This window comes from Rhinatrema bivittatum, chromosome 1, assembly GCF_901001135.1.
Source record: "Rhinatrema bivittatum chromosome 1, aRhiBiv1.1, whole genome shotgun sequence".
NCBI classification, from domain to species: domain Eukaryota; kingdom Metazoa; phylum Chordata; class Amphibia; order Gymnophiona; family Rhinatrematidae; genus Rhinatrema; species Rhinatrema bivittatum.
The window spans coordinates 535,640,713-535,667,849 of record NC_042615.1 but is presented as its reverse complement, the minus strand read 5'-3'; the positions used below and the strand labels follow the sequence as shown (position 1 = coordinate 535,667,849).

General features: G+C 41.5%; 1 protein-coding gene across 3 annotated transcripts in view; it reads right to left on the bottom strand.

Annotated features, from left to right (window-relative positions):
* Positions 1-27,137, bottom strand: part of PALM2-AKAP2 (PALM2-AKAP2 fusion) — a 583,545-nt gene that overhangs the window by 449,796 nt on the left and 106,612 nt on the right. For all 3 annotated transcript variants that reach the window (XM_029614157.1, XM_029614167.1, XM_029614175.1), the window contains exon 3: positions 12,177-12,307. In XM_029614157.1, coding sequence (XP_029470017.1) covers positions 12,177-12,307 — 131 coding nt within the window. The remainder of the gene's footprint in view (positions 1-12,176; positions 12,308-27,137) is intronic.

The window sequence follows — 27,137 nt, the reverse complement described above, 5'->3', positions numbered from 1 at the left end:
AAAAAATGCCGTACACATTAAGGGAGAGGTGAGGGTAAGCTTACAGTAGTGTCTGATTACCCAGCCATGACCCACTCATATTTGCTGAGGTAATGAGCAAGCAATCCTTTTCTCACCATCTCACCTCTTGCCTGCATTTCTGTGGACATGTACAGCCTGCCAAGGCATCTACCATAGGGAAAGGAAGATGTCTCTGTGTGAAACTTCCAGCCCTGGGAGCTTCCATGGGTGTGCATTCACTTTGTGAGTGATAGGGTGGGTCTGTGTCCCAGGGTTATAGAGGTGACTGCACGAGTCACAAGGGGGAGTCAATGTCCTGAGTAGGTGATGAGAGGCAGCCAAAGGGCTGTGGCTCTCCAGGAGAGGAAAGGGCAGCTGCCTCTCCCTGCCCGTCAGGGGAATGTGTTTCTCTCCTGAACTTGGTTGAAAGGATTACAGGAGGGGTCCAGCTGTCTGTCAGTATCCAGAAGACACTTGTTCCTTAGTCCCAGGAAAAGACACAACCTTGTCTGGGGACTGAAGGTGTCCACCGTGTAGTGAGTGCTATTTTCAAAGAGGATTTCCAAAAGTTACAAAGAGGTTAAGGGAGAAAAACTCCAGGGGACCAAAAGGAAGTCCCACGTATCTGCCACATTAACTCAAGGCGCATGAGAAGTTTCATCTTCCACGTATCCTACCCCATTTACTCAAGGCGCATGAGAAGTTACATCTTCCACGTATCCTGCCACACTTACTCAGGGTGCATGAGAAGTTACATCTTCCACGTATCCTGCCACACTTACTCAAGGCGCATGAGAAGTTTCATCTTCCATGTATCCTGCCCCATTTACTCAAGGCGCATGAGAAGTTACATCTTCCACGTATCCTGCCACATGAGAAGTTACACTTCCACGTATCCTGCCCCATTTACTCAAGGTGCATGAGAAGTTACATCTTCCACGTATCCTGCCACACTTACTCAAGGCGCATGAGAAGTTACATCTTCCACGTATCCTGCCCCATTTACTCAAGGCGCATGAGACGTTACATCTTCCACGTATCCTGCCACATGAGAAGTTACACTTCCACGTATCCTGCCCCATTTACTCAAGGCGCATGAGAAGTTACATCTTCCACGTATCCTACCCCATGAGAAGTTACACTTCCACGTATCCTGCCACATTAACTCAAGTTGCATGAGAAGATATATCTTCCACGTATCCTGCCCCATTTACTCAAGGCACATGAGAAGTTACATCTTCCACGTATCCTGCCACATTAACTCAAGGTGCATGAGAATTTATATCTTCCTGATTTTTGGCTGCGAAACTATACAAACTATTTTTTTTGTATTTTTGGAACATTTTGTACTGTTTTACCTATTTTGTGGACATTAGTAAACTTTGCTTTTGTTTTAGACACCCACTGTGTGGTCTTCTTTTATTGAGCCTATGGTGGGCACCCTTGGGCCTTGCAGCTTCTTTTGCTGCCTCCTGCTGGGGAATCCTGATCCGGAGTTGCAGCCAGCTTTTTTCCCCACTCTGCAGCATCCTAAGGTGGCCCCTTGCCTTTTTCAGGGAGTGCCCTGAGAAAGTGGGTTATGCTCACATTAAACCACATTGTCAGAAGTAGACAGCATTTTGGCCACCCACTCAGGGATCTAGATCCACACACACACACCAGGACACAGGCCTGGATTTAGGCACAGGCAATTGCTGGGGGTGCCAAATTTTGAAGGTGCCAGCTATACAGACCAAATAGGAGCCTGCCTCTCTTTGCTTTAGGGTCATGTGCAAGCACAGCTTCAAAAGGGGGCGCTGCCGTGGCACTCAGCCTACGGGCGACAAAGTCTGAAATCCGGCCCTGCCCGGACATACGTCCACCTCCTGCGTCATCTCATCAGCAGCTTCCAGCTGAGCCAGCACACTGGATGTATATCAGCAAGTACCAGTGAAATCCCCGAGAGAAGCATCATAACCCTTCATCTATTCTGGGTTTCATCTGATCCTGCCAATGCTATAAAATTTGACAAAAATATTTGAGATAACCTCTCTTCAGACTTTATGCATTCACAAATGAGGAAAAGGTCAAGCTTTTGGCATTCGTTTTAGCACTCTCCAACTGATGGGATTTTCCACAGAAAGAAAATTCAACAAAAGTGCTTTTATGTTAATCAGAGGGAAAAATGAAAGCGTCTCACTTTACAGCACTATTGGTGTGAGACCTCCAAGTCTGATACCAAACTGAACATAAATGTTATAGGCAACCATGTCTCTTCCATTTTTTATGTTTTCAAAGAATGCTAAGTTCAACCCAAGTATATTTGTTTGGTCTGAATAGCTGTTGTGGTTTTTGTATAGTCCATAAGTCGGCTGAAAAGAGAACTCTAAGCCCTGAAAAGCTTTCCAACATCACATTGTTTTTTGTTTTCAGGCATTTATGATAAGATGGTTTAAATCTTTCAGCATGGATTCTTTAAGGACAAAAAACATACAAATACAGCTGGGGTATTGGAAGGCTTGCTGCATAGGGCTTTTAAGACTTTCTGTGGAGTGATTTCAATGATTATTAATATTATTTAAAATGTTTATAAACTGCATTTCAAGCCTCAACCTGTGGCTTGTCCACAGTGGTGTACATTAAACAAAAATACAAAATATCAACACCCCAGAAATTACAAATTTCAAAAGTACATATAATTAATGCATAGTAAAAAAAAACCCAAAACCTATGCCCCATAGGGCCTTAGAGCTACCTAAAACACAAACAGCTCACAGTTCTCCTGTTTGTCAGGTGCTAAACTCAAAGTCTGCAAAAGTCATATTCTTAGACCCCCCAAGACTTCCCTCCAGGACAACAGACTGTCAAGTAGTAGACGCAGCCTATAGGAAATAGCCATGCTTTCACATTGTTTTCTGAAGGTTAGGTAATTTTCCTCAAAGTAAATATTCTGTGGAAGGCATTTCCATAACAGAGGTGCCAAGATAAAAAAAAGACCTATCATGCTTCTCTGATTGATAATACGAACAACGGAGCACCCTGGCTTCACCACAGCTGTCGTGCCAGAACACACCATGGCAAACGTATTCTTCAGGTAACTAGGGCCAGAGACTCTCATAATTAAAAAATGAAGTCTTCAACTGAACCCGAAAACTAATCGGTAGCCAATGTAAGGGATGAAAAAGCGGACTAGCAGCTACATATCTAGGACACCTCAAAACAACCCTAACCGCAGCATTCTGGGCTACTTGAAAGCGTATGTGTGAGCCAAGTTGGAAGATCCATGCATAGCCCATTACGGTAATCCTGCTGGGAAACTATTAAAGCAACGCATCATTTTCCTAAGCAGTTTGATATATAAATATGGACGAAACTTGCTTACCGGCCACAATTGCAAAAACGCATTAACAACAAGTACCCCAACATGCAATTCTAGATTAAATGAAGCATCTGACTCTATGCTGACTGCAAGCACCAGCAAAAGACAAACCTGATCCACCTGTAAAGATAGAAGATGGTCAAAAAGATTATGATTATCTACTTGTAAAATTTCTCTGTTTGCCATGCTTTCAGGACTAACCTGCTTATCAGGAGGCAGTTTCATATTTCTGCATGGCCACCATTCAGCCGTGAAGCTACCGCTAGCCCATTCTTACCCAATGGCATTACAATTTGAGTATCATCTATGTGAAGATTCCAAAAGAAAGGATGAGGTCTCCCAATAGCTGCATGAAAATGCTAAAAAAAAATTGCAGAGATAGTATTGAGCCTTGTGGAACACCTCTGCTGAGGCACTTTGCTGATGATAGAACACCCTTTATACTGACTAAGAAAGATCTACCAGAAAAAAACAATGCAGTCCATTGCAAGGCTTACTCTTCTATCCCCAACTTATATCTATTGAAAAGAATGGCATGGCCCACATTCCACTGGGTGTTTTGGAGGCCTGTTTATAGCGTACTGGAGGTTGCTCGGGGCTAGTTTGGAGGCTCCTGAGAGGTTCTTTTGAGAGACATATGGAAGCTTGCCGGAGGAGGGGGGTTTAAGGCTTTCCGCAGGGTGCTTTGATGATGTGCTTTTGAACGTAACACTGCAAAAAGATTTTCAGATCACTGAAGTTAAATTATACATTTTCATATGGTAAAAATAACTATCACGCATCTACAATACTGCCTTGATGTAAAATAGCATTTTAGCTATGGTTGCATGCCTTTCTGTCTTTAGTGCTAAATTCTAAAATGCAATGGGGGGCATTATTTTCCCTCAGAATTGTGCTTTTTAGAGAGCAGTGCCTGCAGGCACTGCAGGGTTGTATGAACTATCTGACATTCAAACATAACCTATTTTCTGCCTCTGAAATACATCTTTAGGGGCCGATGTAATATGCTGCGGTAAACCTGCCATGGGTTTTTAGGCGTGTATTTGCACATGGTTTTCTGCACTAATCTTCTGCGTGTATGTAATACCATATTTGACAAGGGAAAAAAAAACGTGTGCACAAATCCGCTCAAAAACCTGCGGCAGGTTTAGCACGAGTACATGCAAATGGCATGTAAAGGAGGTGATTATCTATTAATGGGCAATGCAGGGAGCCCTGCTAGCAGGGAGAACAATTAATGTGAGTTTGTTTTAGCGCCTGAGTCAGGGCAGGAGCTAAGTTAAAGCGCCTGTCTGGAGGTGAGGAATAACAGCGGCAGAGGAGAGAGAGGATGGAGAGGGAACAGGATGAAAGAAGGCAGTTTCTTGCTGAGGAAGAAGCAAGGGCCCGAGAGGAGCCAGTTGTCCTGGTTCAAGCTGCTCGCAGTAGGGCACGCGGGCAGCAGATATTCCGCCTGAGGACAACGCTGCTGGGGATGCCGGAGACTCAGTCTATAGGTGCCTACCCATAGACTGAGCTCCAGGGCTATTCTCAGTCTAAAAAATCCTCTAATGGACCATGGATGTGCCATTCCAAGCCTGATCAAGCTTCTTGGAGCCTGGTCATTTAGCACAAATGTCACTTTAAACAGACAAGAATCTCTGCTGCATTTCCCGCCGCTCACTGGCATCCGCCATTATAGCTTGCAAGCGGTCAGAGTCAGATCATGAAGGGGTTAGACATTGCTCTACCCACCTTCTGTCCCACTCCCAGACCACTGACTTCTTCATTGTCTTACGAAAGGGGAAGGCTTTCGCCCCAAGAATCAATCGCGGGTCTCCATATGCTGATAAATAATGCAGGTTTTTGGCACTGATATCTGTGCGGGTTTCTACATAGGACTTTAAGCGTGTGTATTTGCGAGCGTATTTGGTTTACATGGATTTTCTGCACGTATCTCATTTGCATACCTGTTCTGTCCCCAGCAGTGGGTACATGTTTGTATCTGTATATACTGTAGTTTAACTGTGTTTAGTGCAGTCCTTCCCTTCTGAAGATTCTTGATACTGAAACACTTTTTGTAACCCATGATAAAGGTCTGTGAGCCTTGCCTTTAAGAGAAGCCTTTGCCCTTAAGAGAAGCTCCCTCCACTTTCTCTCACTATCGGAAGAGCTTGAATGCCCCTCAATCTAACTTGAGTCTTCCTAGGTGCCTTATAGACTCAAGGGACTGCCCTTCATGCTCCCCCTGTGTCACATGGTTCTTAGGCTTGCTGCCATTGGACCTTACCCCCTGCCCCCAGCTTGTGGAGGCATTTCCTTTAGCAGCTCTCGACGAGAGTTCAGTTCACCCCATGCTTCCTTCTGAGCCAGCAGCACTCTGTAAAACTCCCTGAAACGATCAAGTTTTTACCTTTTCTCTTACTGCCTTCTTCTGAAGACTAAATCAGCCTCATATCCCTCATGCTTCCTACCTCTACCATATACCAACTCCTGCAACATAAAGACCTCCTTCTCCCTCCTGCTACCCTGTCTCCGGTTACCAAAGATCTTTGCCTTGGGGCTTACGTTTGAGATGCAACAATTGTAAGTAGAATCTACCTGTACAATAAATAATTTCAAACAAAGAATCTTTGTCTTGAGGACTGATTGGAGAAAAAGTTTAGCTGCCTGCCTGACCCAGAACAATACCCTTCCTTTATTATATCCCATGGGGCCGCTGGGTTTTATAGCATATGCTCCAAAAAATGCGTGCAGAAAAATAGCACCAATTTCAGCACAGGTCTTATTACATCGGCCCTCTAGTATGGTGACATTGTAGGCACCAACAGTTACCCTTTTCCTTTGTTTTTATTTATTTATTTGTTTGCTTATTTATTTATATGACATTGTTAGCTTGCAAAGTATTGTATAAGAAATCACATGGTTACAAATTCCCGGTTCATGAGAATTTGCAGTCTGAGTATCAAGAGATTAAGTGTCTTCTTCAAAATCATATAGTAACTAGAAATGAAGAGTTGCCAACATGAGTCTCCACGTTTTACTTGACTGTAAACTAAGCACTATGCCATACTGCTTAAGTTTTTGTTTTTTTTAACAGTATTTGATGCAACTCTCACTAGGCACTCAGGATAAAAGTCTGGGAGCCAGCAGTGGCCAAAACGTTCAAAGTTAAACCGAAGCATATTTCATCTCGTTTGAGGTGTACGTGTATCTTGGCAGCCCTGCTCGTTCAGTGTGCTATTTTGTAGGTATTCCAGCCAAACCACAAAGTTTATTTGTGACCTACCACAATATGGATAAAATCTATTTCGATACCTCTCTCTCTTCTTTAAACAGTACTTGTTATAAAAACAGTCTTCAGTCTGACAACCCTCTGTTGTCCGTTTCCTTTACTCCCATGTTTAAAGAATAACGAACTGGGATAGCTAGAGGCAGCGGCAGAGACATTAGATTCTTATCCCTCTTCTTCCCTTGTTCAGTCCTCTATCGCAGATGACAGGCCTGGGCAGCACTGTGAATCCTTGTGTATGGCTTTCCAGTAGGAGACACATCTTGTTGCTAGGTCGGTGCTATCCTTGAAAACTGGTGTGGTTCCAGAGTCTGCAGAGGCGAAAGATGTAATTGACTTCAAATGAGGCCATCCACTGTACCTACCACTGACTTGGTAGAGACCAGATATCTGAGGGGGACTGCAAACACCTGAACATATTCAGCATCACTGGGAACATTTATTTTGATGAATTAACAATTAAGTTATCTAAGCGCCATTGTCATTTTGACTTAGACTTCAGGCCTAGTTTCTTCCATTCTGTGCCCATAAGAATTAAGGTCGACAAACAAGCTGATCATGATACCTTCTCACTGGACTCAAAATATTTATGCCTAGCTTCATAAGGGTGGTGCAATATACATCTCTTAGGAAAATCTTTAGAGTAGGTCTTTTTTGGAAAGAATAAACCCCTCACACATTTTTTTTGTGATATAATTTAAATGTCAAGATGAATTCAGTTAAAGATGAAATGAAAGTCCTTACTTGTAAAGAGGATCGTTGATGTGAGATTCTTACATTTTGCTTGATAACTGTCTATCATTCTACAACTGAAAATCGTATATTCTGATTTGTTTTGATTTTATCTGGGATTTCTGTTGCCTTTCTGAAGATGTATAAACATGAAATTTAGAGGCTGCCAATATTTTAGTTCCAAAAACTTTTAATTTTCCAAGGGATTTCTTCAGGGTTTCAATTCTGTCTGGAGAGATCATCTTTAAGGGGGAGAAGATAATTCATACAATTTCAATATACGTGCTTTTTGCCAAAATTGCCAGAAGGGTACTAATAAGGGCTAGTGATGCGGTGAGCTGTACACTAGAGAACAGACTGAGGCTACCAAAGGTTTTCAGGCAGAAATACCTGTCAGTCACTAACAACCTGTACGTAGTTGGCCTTCACGTTTTGAAACTGCTCATAGTGCTGGTATTGTGCAGGCGGGAGGAGCAGTGTGCCGGCTGGAATTGTGTGAGCAGAAGAAACACCCAGAGGCAGCAGAATTTTGCTAGGGAGGGAGAAGAAGGTTAGGGCTATCCCTCTAGAAGCAACAAGACATCCCCGGAGGTGGCAGGGGGTAGAGTCCCACTGGAGGAACCCATTTGTACAAAAGGATGGTTTGTTCAGTTGAAAAAACTGTTCTTAGATATTTTTGTGCTCTTCTAGCTCATAAAATGGTTTGAAATGTAAACCTTTACATTTCTTATAAGGTTTAGCCTTTAGCCCACCTGAAAAACCTTTATGGTTTTCAAAACTCCTTAAACTGGAATGCCCGAGGATTTTGTTTTGTAGAGCTGCAGTCTGCAACATGCACAAAGCTATTGTAGTGCCAAGTGGTTGGGCCACTTGGCAATAGCTATCATAATGTAATCAAATTTAATATAATTACTGAATGGAGGATACTAAGAAAAATTTCTGCAGTAACATTGAGCTTTCAAAAAGGAGACTAGAATAAAATGAGGAAAATAGTTTGAAAAACACTAAATAGAGCATTGCAAAGGTTAAAATCTGTATGTGGCATGTATTCTGTTTAAAAATACCATCTTGGAAGTCCAGACTAGATGTATTCCATGAATTAAAAAAGGGAGAAGGAAGATCAAACATCTGCAGCAATGTTAAATGGTAAATTGAAAAGAACTATTAAAGCCAAAATAATATCTTTCAAAAATGTTAAGGAGGATCCAAATGAAGAAAATAGGAACATAAGAGCATAAGAATGCCATACTGGATCAAACCAAGGGTCCATCAAACCCAGCATCCTGTTTCCAACAGTAGCCAATCGAAGTCACAAGTACCTGGCAAGTACCCAAACATTAAAAAGATTCCAAGCTATTATTACCTATTGATTAATAGCAGTTTATGAACTTCTCCTCTAGGAACTTATCCAAACCTTTTTTAAATCCAGTTACACTAAATGCCATAACCACATACTCTGGCAATGAACTCCAGAGCTTGATTATGCATTGAGTAAAAAAGAACGTCCTCCGATTTGTTTTAAATGAGCTACTTGCTAACTTCATGGAGTGCCTCCTAGTCCTTTTATTGTCTGAGAGTGTAAATATCCAATTTACATTTACCTGTTCAAGTCCTTTCATGATTTTGTAGACCTTTATCATATCCCCCCTCAGCCGTCTCTTCTCCAAGCTGAATAGCCCTAATCCCTTTAGTCTTTCCTCATAGGGGAGCCATTCCATGCCCTTTATCATTTTGGTTGCCCTTTTCAGTACTTTCTCCAGTGCAACTATATATTTTTTAAGATGCAGCAACCAGAATTATACACAATATTTAAGGTATGTTCTCACCATGGAGCGATATAGAGGCAAGGAAAGAGCACAAGTGCTGGCAAGTTAGAGGTAAATAATTAATAAGACAGGCTAAAAGAGAATTTGAAAAGAAAATTGCCAAACAGGCAAAAACTCAAAATAAAAACTTCAAGTATATACAAAGTAAGAAGCCGGTGAGGAAGTCAGTTGGACTGCTAGATGACTGAGGAGTATAAGGGGCACTCAGGGAATACAAGGCCATACCAGAAATACTAAATTAATTCTTTGCTTCATCTTTACTCAGAAGGCTGTTGTGGAGATACCTATCCTGGAAACATTCCTTGAGGGGGCTGAGTCAGAGGAACTGAATCAAATCATGGTGAACCATGATAGAGAAAATCATGAACTAAAGAATAATAAATTACCGGGACCAGATGGTATTCACCCCAGATTTCTGAAAGAACTCAATAATGAAATTGTAGACTTATTACTAGTAATCTCTAACTTCTCATTCAAATCAGCTATGATACCTGAAGACTGGAGGGTGGCCAATGCAACACCCACTTTTAAAAAGGGCTCCAGAGGTGATCTGGGTAACTACATACCAGTAAGTCTGAAGTCAATGCTGCGCAAATTGTAGAAATTATTCTAAAGAACAAAATTACTGACAATATGGATGAATTCAGATTAAAGGGGGAAAGTGGACATGGATTTAACAAAGGGAAGTCGTGCCTTACAAATCTGTTGGATTATTTTGAAGGGGTTAACAAACATGTGGACAAGGGTGAGTCAGTTGATTATAGTGTATCTGGATTTTCAGAAGACGTTCAACAAAGTTCCTCATGAGAGACTCACCAGGAAATAAAAAATCATGGGACAAGAAGCAATATCGTACTGTGGATTGGTAATCAGCCAAAGGACAGGAAGCAGAAGGAAGGATTGAATGGTCATTTTTCTCAGTGGGAAAGGTAAATAGTGGAGTGACCCAGGGACCTATACTGGGACTGGAGCTTTTTAATACATTTATAAATGATTTAGAAAAGAGTGTTATGAGTGAGGTGATCTAATTCACAGATTACACAAAATTATTCAAAGTTGTTAGACAAGCTGAATGTGAGGAATTGCAAGAGGACTTTGTGAGATTTGAGGATTAGGCATCTCAGTGGCAGATGAAATTCAATGTGGACAAGTGCAAAGTGATACATATAGAGAATAATCCAAACTCTAAGTACATGTTGCTGAGTCCCATATTAGGCATCACTACCTAGAAAAGGATTTTGGAGTCATTGTGGACAATACTTTGAAATCCTTAGTCCAGTATATAGCAGAGGCTAAAAAAGCAAACAGAATGTTATGTATTATAAGGAAAATAATAAAAATTAAAACAGAAGATATCATAGCACCTCTGTATCGATCCATGGTGCAACCACACCTTGAGTAGTATGTGCAGTTCTGGTCACCCCATTTCAATAAACATTTTAGTGGAACTAGAAAACATACAGATAAGGGCGCCCAAAATGATAAAGGGGATGGAATGGTTTCCCTATGAGGAAAGGCTAAGCAGGTTTTGGCTCTTCAGCCTAGAGAAGAGACGGCTAAGAGGATTGATATGATAGAGATCTATAAATTCATGAGTGGGGTGGAGTCGGAAATTCTCAAATAATACTAGGACTAGGGGACACTCCAGGAAGCTAAAAGATAGCACAATTAAAACAAATCAGTTTGTTTTTTACTCAGTGCGCAATTAAATTGTGGAATTTGTTTCCAGAGGATATGGGGAAAGGAGTTAGCTTAGTTTTGTTTAAAAAAGAGTTTAGACAAGTTCCAGGAGGAAAAGTCCATAAACAATTATTAGCCATGTAGACTTGGGAAAGCCTCTTATTTCTGGTTACACGCAAGAAGGATATTGTCTTTGGGATCCTTCCAGGTACTTGTGACCTGGCTGGGCTTGATAGACCTTTGGTCTGATCTGATAGGGCATTTCTTATGCTCGTGTGTTCTTAATACAAAGAAGAACAAATTTATTTAAAAGTCTTGTATTCCACAAACTTCCATATAGTGTTCCGTGTGGCTTACATAAGAGCATGCATACAATTTTTAAATAACTATACACATACACAACTGACTAAAATACAAAATCATAAGATAAAACATTTATAATGCAGTCAATAAAACAAACATAAAATCAATGCAATATAAAACTGCCAAGATGAGTTATTAATTATTTCATCTTTTAAAGCTATTAAGGGAGCAAGGGTAAAAGCCAGAGCTTTCTCAGTGATAGCCCCAGTATGGTGGAATAACCTGCCACTGGAAATAAGGCAGGAGAAGGAGTATATGGCTTTTTGTAAGAAAATAAATACCTTATTGCGCCCAATGTTATTGAGATGAATAAGGAAACTGAAGTTTAAGTGCTGATCCTAGATCTTTGGTTTTGATGTGTATTATTTGTGATGTGTTGTTTTATGTTATTTTATAATGTCTATATTGTTTTTATGTTACTGATATTATGACATTTTATTGTACACTGCTTTGGGCTGCTTGCTGGATGGGAAGACTGTTTATAAAAATGATGAAATGATGATGACATGAAAAATCTGGGTAAACATCCATAGTATACTTGTTTAGAAGAATTTTTATAATAAAGAATTTAAAAAAGCCATGTTATAAACATTAATGTGCTGATGTTCAAAGTGATATCCCTGTATGGAGATGCTCTGGAAAAAATAATTGATATCTATAGAGATCTATACGGTAAATGGCCAACAACCAGGGCATTAATGTGGAAATGTAACGAAAGGTTATTTCTGATCTGGTCAATTCTTGAAAATACGTTTTCAAAAGTACTCTCATTACAAGTAATCAAATACACAATGAACAAGAATCAAATTAGAAATGGATGGTTGCTATAAATAAAAGCTGCTGATAAAATGTTAGCTTGTCCTCGATTCTTCAGTCACTCAGTAGCAGATCTAATATCACAAAAATAATAAGTGAGGCTGGTGAACAGTTAAAGCCGTTCTCCTACCTATGGATGTTGTCTTCCAGAGCTTTCACTTTTCTCTCATCCTCTTCAGACTGTTTCCTCCGTGCTTCTTCCTCTTCAGGAGCTGCAGCTGGAGTTCCCTGAAACAACCATTTCTCTCTGAGAGACTTGGACTACAAAAAAGAAAAACAAAAAATGAAAAAAAAAATGTACCCATCTGATCTTCATTCACATTATCCAAGATCGAAGGTCATGTATTCAACAGATAAAAAGATTTTGATTTAAAAAAAACACAACAAAATTGCTCAGCTTGTCTTCTCAGTTTATTTGCAGTCTCGTGCAGTGCAGCTGCTACAGGTTCCTTATGTGGCCACTCTGAAATCTTATGGAAGAGACTGCAAAGAGGCCACAAAACCTGGATTAACCAAAGTGCTTGTACCTTTAACCCACTCAGTCAGAGGGATAAGGGGAAATTTGCATCTATTTCTATTGAGAGACAGAATAAGTAATTTTAATTTCAGCTGAGGTTGAAATTTAAAAACACAGAAGATGTGGATAGAAAAGGATCATTTGATCCACCCATTCTGCCCATTTGTAATTGCCTATTATGTGTCATAAGTCTTATTTGATATGTGGCCTTCTCCCTTTCTCCTCCCAACACTAAGGAGCCTTTGTGTCTATCCCATGCATGTTTGAATCCTGCCACTGTTTTGGCTCCCAGGTGTTCACCACCCTTGGAGTGAAAATGTATTTTCTTACACTCCTTTTGAGCATCCCTCCCTTCATGTTCAGATGATGACCTCTCTTCTTTTTGAGATTTTTATTCTCTGGAAATTCTTCATACGAACATAAGGCTTACCATACTAGGACAGTCCAAGAGTCCATCAAGCCCAGTATCCAGTTTCCAAGCCAGGTCACAAGTACCTGGCAGGATCAGGAACGTGTCTAAACCATTTTTAAATGCAGCTACACTAATAGCTTTCACCAGATCCTCTGGCAACGAATTCCAGAGCTTAATTATGCGTTGAGTAAAATAATATTTTCTCTTATTAGTTTTAAATGTATTACCTTTTTGGTACCTTACTGAAGTCTAATAGATATTTGAACATTTATAACGTATCTCCTATTTCCCTTCATTCTTCTAAAGAGTACATCTTTAACGTCTTCAGTTATTCTCTGTGGATAACTTATTTTGCAGGCCATGCATCATTTTTGTACTCTGCCTTTGAACTGGTTCTTCGTTGTCAATGTCGTCTCCAGAAACAAACACAGTAGTCATGGTGGGGGACTCATTACAGACCTGTAGCGAGATCTTTCTCCCCTCTTTCAATTTGTGATACCTCTTTTTATGAATGCGCTTAGCACCAATATGCACCTATTTGCTTTCCCAACTGCTTTGTCACACTGACTTTACCTTCAGGTTTTCAGAGATGATGACCCCCCCCAAGACTTTTTCTTGTATGGTGACTGCTCATTTTTTTTTTTTTTTTACCTGTAAAAAGCTATTTTGTCCTTGAATTTCTGCATCCAAATACATGATTTTGTCTTTATTTATTTATTTATTTTTTAAATCAAAGCGCAGTTGCCATACCTTTGCAATTTTTTCAATCACCTTTCTTCGTCTCTTCCCCTTCTAACACATCTGCTCTATTGTAAGTTTCCATATCATCTGCAAACAGGTATACTCCCTTCTGTTGAGCGCCCCGGCCACACTAAGGCCACTGCTGGGCCTGCTCACCGCTCTCTTCCCTCCGGGGGTCCCGGTCCCTCCTTGCCGGCTGCCGCAGCGAGTCACCTGCGCCCCAGATGCACGGTGCCCGCATCTCCGGCTCTTTCCAGCTCCCAGGCCTCACAGCGTGGCTCGTGTCGGGGCTCCTCGGCCCCGCCCCTAGGCACGCGCGCATTAGGCCAACCTTTAAAGGCGCCACGGCGGGAAACCTCTCTGCGGCGCCCGGCAATGACGTCACCTAAGCCCTGCGTATAAGGCAGGGCTCAGCCGCTCACTCTTCACCTTGGCAAACGGGTTGTCACCTCGAGTGAAGCTAGTTGCTGTCCTTGTTCCTGCGTTCCTTGTTCCTGTGCTTGTTCCAGTGTCCCTGCGTTCCAGCATCTGTTCCTTCGTTCCTGAGTCTTGTTCCACTACCCAGGTAGTACCTCTTCGGACTGATACCTGGTACCTACCTCGCTTGGACTGATTACCTGGAACTGACCTCTGCTTGCCTCTGACCAAGTTTGGACTGATACCTGGAACTGACCTCTGCTTGCCTCTGACCATGCTTGGACCGATACCTGGAACTGACCTCTGCTTACCTCTGACCACGTTTGGACCGATACCTGGTACTGACCTCTGCTTGCCTCTGACCAAGTTTGGACCAATACCCAGTACTGATCTCTGCTTGCCCTGATCATGCTTGGACTGATTCCTGGAACTGACCCCTTGCTTTGGCTGACCATCCTCAGACGGATACCCTGGCTTTGACCCTTGCACTCCATTCAGACACTCTCTTCACTTCTCCTTTGACCACCAGGTCCACCTGCCTTGACGCTGTCTGCGGCCTTCCTCGAGCTAGACCACTAGGCGCTGCCTACCCTGCCTGGAGGACCTTCAGTTCCTGCCTCGTACCCGTGGTCTCCGGTACTCTCTGTTCCGGTCTAGCTCGCCTGTTCTCTGACAGCTACGCACCTCTTCTATTGGTGGGCACACCTCTCCATCATCTCTTTGGGAGACCCCCAGAGGCCCACCTAAGCCCAGGTGGTCCAGGAATCCAAGGGCTCAACCTGCGGATCCCCCAGACCGTTATTGGTGAAGTTCCTGTTAGCCTATGTCTCCTTGTGTGCTCCACCTCCTGGCGGCAGGCGCCCTCTGGGATCCCTCAGAGGGCTGTACCAATTCTGGGCCAGGCCAAGGATCCACCTCCAGCGCAACATCTTCTAACTTTTCCCCATTATTATTGATATGCCCTTTTAATATTTTATTGGAGTGGAGGTGATGGTCTAATGTTTTTATCTATTTATTTCTAAATGTATTATATTTTTATTGTAAACCACTTTGACTGAATAGAACGGTGGTATATTAAGAGAACAAATAAAAAATTATATCACTTTTAAAAACACTGAAGAGGACTGGACCTTAGAGTGGTCACTGGTCATGTTCCCTTCACTTGGGTGGGCCCTGTTCACCACCACTCTCTGAGTCCTGTTGCTCAACCAACTTCTCACCCAGTTTATCATTTTTGTTCCAGCTCCCAGACTGAAAATCTTGCTCACCAATCTTCTATGTGGAAGAGTATTAAAGCTTTTCCAGCTAGGCCACATCTAATATAGTTCCTGGATCTATTACTCTGGTCACTTCATCAAAGAAATCAATCATATTTGTTTGATATGTTTTTCCTCTTGTGAAACCCATATTGCTTATAATCCTGTAACCCTCTAGTTTCAAGTTATTGCACTATTCTGTCATTCCAGTTCCTTGCTCACCACTGATGTTAAACCAACAGTCCTGTAGTTTTCTGGTTTTTTTTTTGTTCCCACCCTGATTAAGTGGTACTGCATCTGCTCTTCTCTTGCTTCTTGGAGCCTCTGTAAGTGCTAATCTGAAGAAACCTGTAGGGCATTCTGAGATCTACCCACTGAGGACCCATAGCCTTGCCCACTTTCAGTTGTGCCAGTATATTAAATACTACCTCATTAATAAATGTCAAGGTGTTTACTCCATGGTCCCTTATCTCCTTGCCTTCTGCATTTGGCCCATCACCCTCTCTCTTTCTAGTGTGAATTAGGAGTAAAAGTATTTAAAATTCTACTTTTTCTGATCCTCCTCTGCACGTAACCCATTCTGCCTTTTCATTCTTGCTAGTTCCCTTTTGGTCTTCCTCTCTCACTTATATACCAAGAAAGCTATATTCCCTGCCTTTAATGATGGGGAACTATAATCTTCCTTTTGATCCTTTGTTTCTCATAATAATTTTGCCTGTCCTCCTCCTGCTGCGTCTGCTTAGATTTTATGAATGCTATTCTTCTTGCTCTTACTTGTTTTCCTACTTCACTGGTGAACCGTAGAGGTCTTTTCATTCTTTTTTCAAGTGATAATTTGCCCGATACAATGATTTGTTCCCTTTTTAATGTTCCTTTTTATTGCTGTTGATAGTTTTAGTATTTCTTATATTTTTTTGTCCTGACAAGAAGACTTCCTGAACATATTAATTCAGGTTGTTTTTTGTTTTTTTTTTAGAGTCAGCCTTTCTGAAATCTAGGCTCCTTTTTCTAATATATCGGGTTCTGATCCAATGTGTATACTGAACGATACAGTACGGTGAACACTGGATCCCATGTTGTCTCCTACCACAACCATTTGTCAGTGCCAGGTTCAGTGTCGTCTCATTGTAAGGATTCCACTATCTCTACCAGGGCCGGTGCAAGGGGATTGGGTGCCCTAGGCACCTTCAGCCTTGCGCCACCCCCAGCCACAGCCCCGACTCCTCCCCCCCCCCCCCCGCCAAAAGAAAACTTACAAAATACCTGGTGGTCCAGGTGGGGGCCCGGGAGCGATCTGCCTCTCCCGGGGCCTCGGCTGCCACTAAGCAAAATGGCGCCGGTGGCCTTTAGCCCTTACCATGTGACAGGGGCTACCGGTGCCACTGTTTGGCCCCTGTCACATGGTAGGGGCTAAAGGCCACCAGTGCCATTTTGCTTAGTGGAAGCCAAGGCCCCGGGAGCGGCAGATCGCTCCTGGGCCCTCCGCTGGACCACAAGGGGGGCATCGGGAGGGTGGCATAGTGAGGCAGGGGCTGGCAGAATTTTGAAAGGGCACTTTTTGCCCTTTCAAAATTCTGCTGCCTGATGCGGCGCCCCCTATATCACGGCACCCTAGGCACAGGCCTAGCGGTTCCTCCAGCCCTGCTCTCTACTTATCAGTTGATCTAACAGCTAGTATTCTCCAATCTACAATCTGCCTGCTGCCCCACTCCGAGGAAATTTTCAAAAGCCCATTTACACGCATAGATCCTTTTGAAAATCAGGACCACTGTCTGTAGATGATTTGAAACTTTGCATTTCCTGGGATCGTCATTTAGTGGAACAATGAGTAGTGAGAAGCATCTCAGATGTCATCAGGATGGCATTTGGTCTGGACAAATGTGCTAAGGCAACGTTCCTTAAAGGAAAACTAGGGAGGCAAGGAGACGCTTTTTCTGCTCAAGAGAGAGAATTACCTCATTTTGCTCACCTTCCAGCCTCTGTTGCGGCTTCTCCTACACTCTATTACCAAGCACTGACTTTGGGGGTAGAACTCGCTCTGCCCCGAAGGACCGATGAGAGAGCCAATCACCAGCGTCCACATCATCGGGAGGGGCTGGAAGGAGGGTATAAGCAGCCCTCCTATGGCACGCAGCTGCCAAAGGTGTGCTGCCGAAGACGCGCGCCAAAGGGGCGCGCGGCTTTGACCAGCTTCGACTGGATTGGCTGAAACATACTCTCAAGTTTTTGAATCCCATTGGTGAATAGATATGTTGAACTTGGTCTTTCCCAATTTCAGGTACTAACTTTTACTTGTTTTAAGTCTCCTTTCTTCCACTAGAGAAACATACTAGTAGGTTACATAAGGATGCCACCACTGCTCCTTTACCTAGCTCTCCTTTGCCTCTTAAGTTGATACCTATTAGTGATGCCACATACTAAGAGAAAGGTTAAATGAAAGCCTTCCTCTAGCACTCCGATAGTAGAGCTGGGACAAAGGTCTGTAGTGGGCTGGTTAAATTCTCCCTTGTTAACTCCTGTTGAGGGGGCCGCTTTAGGGGAAGAATCAGAGCGAGATTCACCCTTAATGACCGTGGACATCTCGTTAAGTCTAGGAGCACCTGAAGTTCCATCGCCACCTGATAAAGAAAGGGTTTACCCCCTAAAGACACCAGGTACTCCACAGGGTGACTGTCTCTGGAGAGGAAAAATGATTCTGAAAAGTTAAATGCATTATCCATGCAAGATCTGGACAATTCTTTTAACTACTTGTAATCAACAGATTATATCTAAAGCTGGAGGGAATGGTGAACATAATATTATTCAGGAAAAACAGAAAGAAAAGATCCAAGAGGTATTAATTAGACCAGCAACAATAACGATGGAAGCTTTATGGAACTATTTGGTCAAATTGGATTAATCGATAATGAAACTAACAGATGCGGTTAAAGAAACTAATACTGTTGTAAAAAGAAATTCTGAAGTATTAGAATTTCAGCAAAAACAGATTGTTAATTTAGAACAACGTTTAATTCAAGTTGAAAAAATAAAAGTACAGCAAATAAAATCAGAAAGTGAATTTCAGAAAAAAACTAGAAAATATAGAGAACTATACGCGAGCATTAAATTTGAGGGTTGTAAACTTCCCTATTATAGGAAAGATGAGCCCTGCTGAATTGTTTAGAGAATATATTATTCAAATCTTAAAAATTGCTGAGCAATTTATGCCAACAATTGTTAATGCTTATTATGTTAACGTAGCAATTAAGATGAAAGAATCAGATCAAATAGAAAAGCAAAAAATGATTTGGAAAAGCAAAAAATGAATGCTGAACAAACTATTGACATCTCCGAGGTCTCTTGTTGGTAACTTTCGTGTTTATCTCTGATAAAGATAATGTTCTAAAGTTCTTTTTCCATAATAGATTAAAACCCTATTACGGTCAAAAGATCTGGCTTTATCTGGGGAGAGAAGCGCAGGTGAATTGAAATGTATAAAGGGGGACTCCTTACTTTTTCTTTTTGTATTGAGTTTACATTGATAATTCGCTCCTGATGAATATGCTTCGCTAACTTTTTCCTAAAAAGATAACAGAAATATGTATTGACAATTGTTTGTTAATGTTTCTTTATTTGTGGTATAATGTATTATTTCTATTTCTGTAAGACTTCATATTACAAAATATATTTGTAATATTGGTTAAAATTTAATAAATAAAGAATTAAAAAAATAAAATAAAATAAAAAAAAAAGGAAAACTAGGAAAAACTGAAAGCATCTTTTTGAGTGCAGAATGCAGCATTAAAATAATTTTGAACAGGAAGGCACATATACATATCTAGGAGTAGGAGACGATACAACAATCCAGCTTAAGTTACCTAGAAAAAAGATCAGCAAAGGAAGCTGAAATCAATATTGAAAAGTGCTTTAACAGCACGAAATAAAATACAAGCCATCAATCAACTTGTGATCCCTGCACTCACCTACAGTTGTCACACTGTGGACTAGCCCTATAAAGATCTCAAAGAGTTGGATATAAGAACAAGAAAACTCTTCCATGTCTACCATATAATCTGTGAGAATCAGTGTATGCTCAATTCCAAAAACTGGACAGTATGGGCCTTGTAGATTACACATATAGGCTCGCCGTTATAGATCTTCAAGCATACTTAACAGCAACAACAGATCCAAATACTCAAAGAGTACAAAAGCAAATGACCAGAACTGGTCTTCATCCTTCAGTTTGGACAATCATTTCTACAAGCAGAAGGAATGAGTGAGAATTGACCAGCACACAACAGAATGTGCAAAACAAGAGAAAAAAAATCTCTTTAAAGAATCAGATTAACAAACAAGGACAAAATGTGCAAAAGCACAAATACAGAAGGAAATATTGAAAGTTACTTCTGCATCCCCTTCTAGATCTTTACCTGACATAAGAATGGCTAAAAAGAGGTAAAGAGAGATTTATTAATGCAGCACAGGACAACGGGCTACAGATAAGATGACTCACAGCCAGCACAGAAAAAAATGGTAAAACAGATAAATGCAGATTCTATAAAACAGAACTGGGTGTGAAATGCTGATGTCAGAAGACCTGTATACAAAAGGGCATAATAAGGTGCACTGGGGCTCTTCCGCTGGAAACTGTGTAAACCCTATAACATCGCTGTGTACGAAAAAAGCACGGGGATCACGTCCCTGAGAGAACTGTACAGAATGAAGAAGTTATGATCACTCAATGCAAGAAAACTGGTTATTGTTATAGAGCAGAAGAAACACAAGAAGAACACTGCATTGATTTCTAAACGTTAAGGTTGGAAAAATATTTTAAGAAGCAGAGATTTGAGAGAGTATTTTCAATAGTGTTACCTCTGAGATTTGAGAGAGTATCTTATACGGTGTTACGTGTCTTCTCTCTGTGCTATTTGTTATTGTTTTTCAAAATCTTTATTTTAAAACAAGACTGAAAATTCCAAGACATTCAGTATCAAGCAATAATGCATAATCAATCATTAGGAGTCCATTACCTCCAGTATCATTAAATAGGGATACAGAAGTCTTATGTAAAGATAATATAACATAACATCAGAAAGTCCTCTTGCCCTGTTAAAAAAAAAACAAACGAATAGTAAGACCAGAATTTGCCCCAAATGGCATTCTATACATCACCGGTGCCTTTAAGCGAGCGCGTCAGCTTCTCAATACGAGCAATTTCGTAAAGTTGTGTATGCCAGCTGGCAAATGGTGGACTCTGCTTCCAGAATTGGGCCACAGTGAATCTGGCAGCTAAGAGCATTCACAAAACCAGTTGTTTTATTTTGACTGGGATCTGAAGTATCCCCCAATAACCCAGCAATGCTGGTCCCAGAGAGAGGGCAATTTTGAAGCCCACCACCTCAGATATTTCAGTGAAGGCCCTTGCCCAAAAGTCTTGGGCATGAGGACATATCCACCATGCATGGATGAGTGATCCCTGCATACCACACCCTCTCCGGCACAAAGGGCTAGAAACATAGAAACATAGAAGTGATGGCAGAAGAAGACCAACGGTCCATCCAGTCTGCCCAGCAAGCTACGCAGTTTATCCATTTTTTTTCCCCCTTTTTCTCCCTCCCACCCGTCTCTATTGGCTTCCAGCACCCTCCGGCCCCAATTGGAATTAAAATTAGAAAAGAGCATACCGGATACCAATATGTCTGGTGAAGAAACTGAATCATCAAGTCAGGCCCTCTATGGCATATTGAAATATAGTGAGCATCATGCCATATATCAAGCCAATTAAATTCATCTAAATCTGTAAAGAGCTCAGCATTCCATTTACAAAATATAGACTGTAGATGTGACTCATCAGATTCAAGTAAGCTTTGGTACATAGCTGAAATTAGCCTGATAATAACATCCATTTTGCATATAAATGATTCCACTAAATTAGACTTCCTTGGAATCCAACCCTTTAATATTTTCCAAAGACTTCTTGAGACTGTTATATATCGATAACATTTACTCTGGAACTTGATATTTTTAAACAAGATGTGCAAAATGTTTGATCAGACTCCCATATCCAACTTACGCACCTTTTTTTGATCGTGTGTTAATTTCATGTATTTATGTGTATTATTTTATTTATTTAGGTGTTTATTTATAAGCTTTTATATACCGAAGTATCGGTGATGGCCTTCACTCCGGTTTACATTTTAAACAACAAGATACATCGAATTCTGCGGAGCAGCTTCAACAGGTTCACAAATTGTAACGAATAAATACAAAACATTCAGAGGAGCAACTTAAAAATGGATAGGTATAAAACTGGATAAGCATATGAAACTTGGGATAAGAACCATTTTAAGGAGTAGAATACGATACAGTAGCATTTAAAAAGGATGACAGATACAACATATAGAACTTTGTTCGGGGGGTACTAAGTTGTGGGATAATCTGGAGGTGAATGGGAGGATTATGGTGGGGAGGAGTGGGGGGGGGAGTGGGACTGCTGGGGGTTGTCATATTAGTTTGTGTATCTTCTATTTTGCTCTGTGAACCACTTGGATTTTTCTTTTTTGTACAAGCAGTATATCAAGTACAATAAATAATAATAATAATGAACACCAAATCACAGGGTGACCACAACTGAAAAGTTCATAAGTATGGTATTTGCAGGAAGGTGTTTGGGCAGGGAAAAGAGGATGGAGGGAGAGGTTTGCTGTTTCAGACCACCTACAAACACCATACATAAGAACGTAAGAAATTGCCATGCTGGGTCAGACCAAGGCAAGGGTCCATCAAGCCCAGCATCCTGTTTCCAACAGAGGCCAAACCAGGCCACAAGAACCTGGCAATTACCCAAACACTAAGAAGATCCCATGCTACGATAGGGAATAGCCACTGCTATTAATTGTAAGTAAACTTGATTAATAGCTGTTAATGGACTTCTCCAATAACTTATCCAAATCTTTTTTGAACCCAGCTACACTAACTGCACTAACCACATCCTCTGGCAACAAATTCCAGAGCTTTATTGTACACTGAGTGAAAAAGAATTTTCTCCGATTAGTCTTAAATGTGCTACTTGCTAACTTCATGGAGTGCCCCCTAGTCCTTCTATTATTCGAAAGAGTAAATAACCGATTCACATCTACTCCATCAAGACATCTCATGATCTTAAAGACCTCTATCATATCCCCCCTCAGCGGTCTCTTCTCCAAGCTGAAAAATGGAAATGTAACCAGGCCTGGCAGAGAGATTGGTTTAGAAAACTAATCAGCTGTGAAGCAGAAGCATAATGCTGGCAAGACTTGTTGAGCTTGTAGCAAACTGAGAAATCTAGTCAGAGATTAAGCAAAGGCCTGGATTTATCAACAGGCACACTAGGCCTGTGCCTAGGGCGGCAAAAATCTGGTGGGTGTGTGTGTGGGGGGGGGGGGGGGGTGGCGGGCAGCAAGCCAGCTGAAGATTAGCTGCCTTCTAGCTGGCCTGAGTATCACTCAGCAACCTTCTGCTTCCTGTTCCAACCCTCCCCTCCCAGAGTAGAGAACAGGAAGGGAAGGGTGAGGCTGGAAGGGACAGAGCAAAGAAAAACCTGTTCTATGTCCTATTCCACACCCTCCCCTCCTGTACTGTGTATGGAATAGCAAGAGAGGGGCGAGGACAGAGCAGGCAGACGGGAGCAAAGAAAAGCTATTCTACTCTCTAATCCAGCTCCTTTCCTCCTGTCATTCAGGGACCTGAGAGGAGCAGATGAGCCTGGAGCAAACTGAGAAGAGCACAGAAGGCTGTGCCTTAGATCTTCTGCTCTGCTGTCCCTTGTCTTGGGAGGGGGTGCAACATCACCAACAGTGCCTAGGGGCGGCCAAATCCTAAATCCGTCACTGATTAAGCAATGAAAAATGTTTAGAAAGTGGGTGAGTGGTTTAGCCAGGGGAGAGGAGCCTGCTGTGCAAAGGGCTTCAGATAACAGGAGCCACAGGTCCTACAGTAACCATGTTGCAATGTGAGTCCTGGGTGTTAGAGCAGTTATGGTATGGCAAGGTTGCTATGATGTTCTGAGTGTATTTTTGGCAGGATTTGTGGTACATTACAAAGTAGCAATAAAATAAAGAGGGTTGAAAAAAATCTATTCCAACCAAAATCTGTAGGAACAGACCATATATGTTTTTTATTCATAAAGTTTAAAGAGATTTGGAAAAGGATATCATTAAACAGTTGTTAAAAATAACACATACACACAACCATTCACCCAAAATATTAAAAAACATATGTTTGAGATAATATCCTACAGTTAAACCCAGTGAATACTTATATAGGGATCCTAGAAAACATTGGTATAAAACAAGCAAAAAATTGTTACATAATCTGGTTTTTATCTGGTCCAAAAACAAAGGACCTAGTAGAAAACATTTATAGAAAAATGTTCAAACATTAATGTGAAATGGTCACATCGTCCACCTTTGCTCATTAAGAGAAGACTCAAATGTATGATAATTCAAGATGATACTTCCAACCTATCTATTTTCCCAAAAAGGTCAGGAAAAAAATCACTGGTAGAGTGTTCCAAACCAGAAAAAGCGAATATCACTGCAAGAAATCATTCAAAAGGTTGCAGTCCACATGTCAAGTAGGATCATAAGTCTCCAAATTCGAACAAATTACAATCCCACAAACTTTGTAAATCCCACATTCAGTGAGTCCCAGAATTGCTAGATTATATATTATAGGGTTGTGTTTTTGCTTTTCTATCTTGCTGTAATATATTACAATGTGCCTGGTAGTGCAGGGAGTTTCTGCGTTAATGACAACTAAAATCTAATTAGTATTAAAAAAATCATATTATTCAATAGAAAAAAAAAAGCATGACTTCACATGGCTTAAAGACATACACTCCCTTTTCAACCCCTGCTGTTTAACAAGGTAGAGATTATTAATCAAATGGGTAGATATTAAGCATTAATCCATACAAACCTAACAATCATATTTTTGGGACCACAGTCATACTTATGTCTACTTATAAGTTATAAATAATAACAGCTTTATGTTTTTAGTTAAAAACAAAACTAAACATTTAATAGAGTCTGCCAGCCAGTGGTGTTCTGTGTTATGTACAGGGTGAGGGCAGACTTTTTCACTTGGCCATAGGTGCCAAATCGCCTGGCTACATTTCTGTTTTGTTTTTTAACCATTCAGTACCCTAATAAAAGATGCTTTATTAACTAAGCTTAGCCTGAAAGGACAAAGGGCCTTATTCAAAAAGGACTTCTCGCCATTCTGATGTTACAAGGTATTAACCAATATAATTTCCATTTACTGGGGACAGGAAAAAAAGTTACTCATTTTGAGAACTTTCTGGAGGTATACAAGCTGTGGCATTATATGTTACAGTTAGACCACTCTCTTTTCTTTAGTTCTCTTGATACGCTCACGCTTTGACGGCAGGGGGAAAAGGGGAATTGGATTCAGACCACAACCAAGAATGCCCAGACTTCTATGGTCTGTGGTACTGATACGCAGACGTAAGGGAAAAAGAATAGGTCTGCTTCTACAGCCAAGTCCATAAACAAAGCACGTCAAGCAGCACTGTCTTTATTTTCAGAAAAGCTCATTACCCAGTAAAAAATGTTGCTAGCTGCAATTTTTATGGGTTATCATAATGCTAGGGATAACTGCATAGAGTGGCAGTAACTGCCCTTAAGAGAAACATGGGAGTAACCTGCACAGAGTGGCAGTTACTACCTCAAGAAGCTTGCTGGGCAGACTGGATGGTCCAGTTGCCGCCGGGTTGGAAAGAGAAAAGGGAGTGATTTTAAGAGCTTTCCTGAAAACAACGGAGACAGGAAGAAGCCGAAAAAGCTTATCTCAGGAGAGAGCTTTGTTGGAGAATGTTATTCTCACCAATGAAATAAACTCTGAACACTGGCAGTTAAATAGAGGAAGGTTTTATCCAGTGAGAATTCCCACTGAGCAGTGCACAATACTGCAGAGAAATACTGCAAAGGGCACACTGTTTGTGTGGAAGACTGAAAGGCGTGAGCTTCTGTGAAAGAAGAGATGAGCTTGAATGTGTGTGAAAGAGAGTATGAGTGAGAATATCTGAGTATGTAGGAGAAAAGGTTTGTGTGTATGCTGCTGCTGCCCCACACTTGCCCTGGCTCCCGTCCACCTCGCCCTGCTCTGCCCCCATAATCCACAACAATCACAGAATGAATGGAAATCAAAAGTCCTCAGGTCTGCACATTAACATAGGTGTATGGTTCAAGGGTAATACCATTCTGTTTTAGAAGAACGATTTAAATATAGGTCAGTGGGAGACAACAGGACCCTATACTTGGTATGGACATTGATAGCCTGGCTCCTTTCCAGATGCGTCTAGATAAGCTATGTGGGCTCTCCATGGATTATGATTCTTGTTGTCCATGCTTTCTGCTTAACTCCCTTAAATACGACGGCCACGGGAAGATAATATTTCAGATCCAACTAAGCCAAGAGCAGAATAAAATGAAAGCACTCTTAAGCTACCAATCTCTCCATTTTATCTGAAAAATGGATACTTTATCAAAATATCAGCAATGATCTCAGTCCCACAGCCTTGCTATGTTCAAACCAGAAGTTTATGCCATCGTGGGGCCTGTAGAGACAAACTAATGTCTCACTAAGTGTTCAGATCAAAACCACTTAAAATAATTTAATACTACTCATGCACTGTCTGCTGTATTATTTTTTCCTGTAAGCTGTAATGATAGCCATTGTTTCCTTCACAGTTTCACGTTGAGAACAGTGACTTACAAGCTGAAAGATGTAAATGGATACTGAGAATCTCATTTGCTGAAGGCACCTTTGGCACTACTGGAAGGCCCTTGAATTTCCACATTTGCTGAACATTTTCTGCTACACAATTGAGAGATTCTGTGCTCACGCTGCTGCTGCTGCTAGGGCTCAGGAAAGAGGAGGTAAGAGGGATTCTAGCCTTCTGCCACTGAGGGAGAGTTGAGAGCTACCACTGTTAGGGTAAAATAAAGCTGGAAATAGTCAAGCCTGCACCGCAGCCCACGGAGGAGGAGGGGAGGAGGAAAAAGGAGGATGATTGGAGAACGAGTACCGACTGCCAAAGTCCCATGCATATTTTGAGATCTTCCCTGGCTGCCCGCACTAGGCTCCAGTTTTGGGACTTTGGGTGCTTACCTGTCACCTCTCAATATGCAGTGGCTGCATGGGGAATGAGAGCTCACGCTCTCACACTGTTCTTGCAGCCTGGCCTCCTCCTCCTCTCTCTCAGGATAAATTCCAAAGCTATTTACCAGGGTAAAATGGCTGCTCTCTTCCCTCGCCAGATAAAAGTACATGCGGTCTCTTCCTTCCAGCGTACACTTTAGGCTGGACTGCAGGGAGGTGTTCTCACAGATGTGTTTAAATTGGGGGGGGAAATCAGCACGCGAATGTGACCTTTTCTGCATATAGCTGGTTAAGAACCAAAAATAAACTTGGAGGGGGGGCAGAGGTCCCGGTTAGGTCAGGAGGAAGTGGGTAGGGGGTTGCGCCAGTGGATCGAGAAGGAAGGATGAGGTGCAGGAGGGATGCTCGGAGTCAGGCATTTAATTTACATATCTGGAGGAGCCTTGGGCTGCTCAGGCCCATAACTTTTTTTTTTTTTATAAAACATTTGAGGAGAGCTTTGGTGAGAGGATTGGGTGCTAAGCCCTGACAATCTTTTTAATTATTGTGAGGGGGGGGGGGAGGGCTCGAGCCTGCTTGCCTGAGATTTTTTTTTTTTTGGCATTT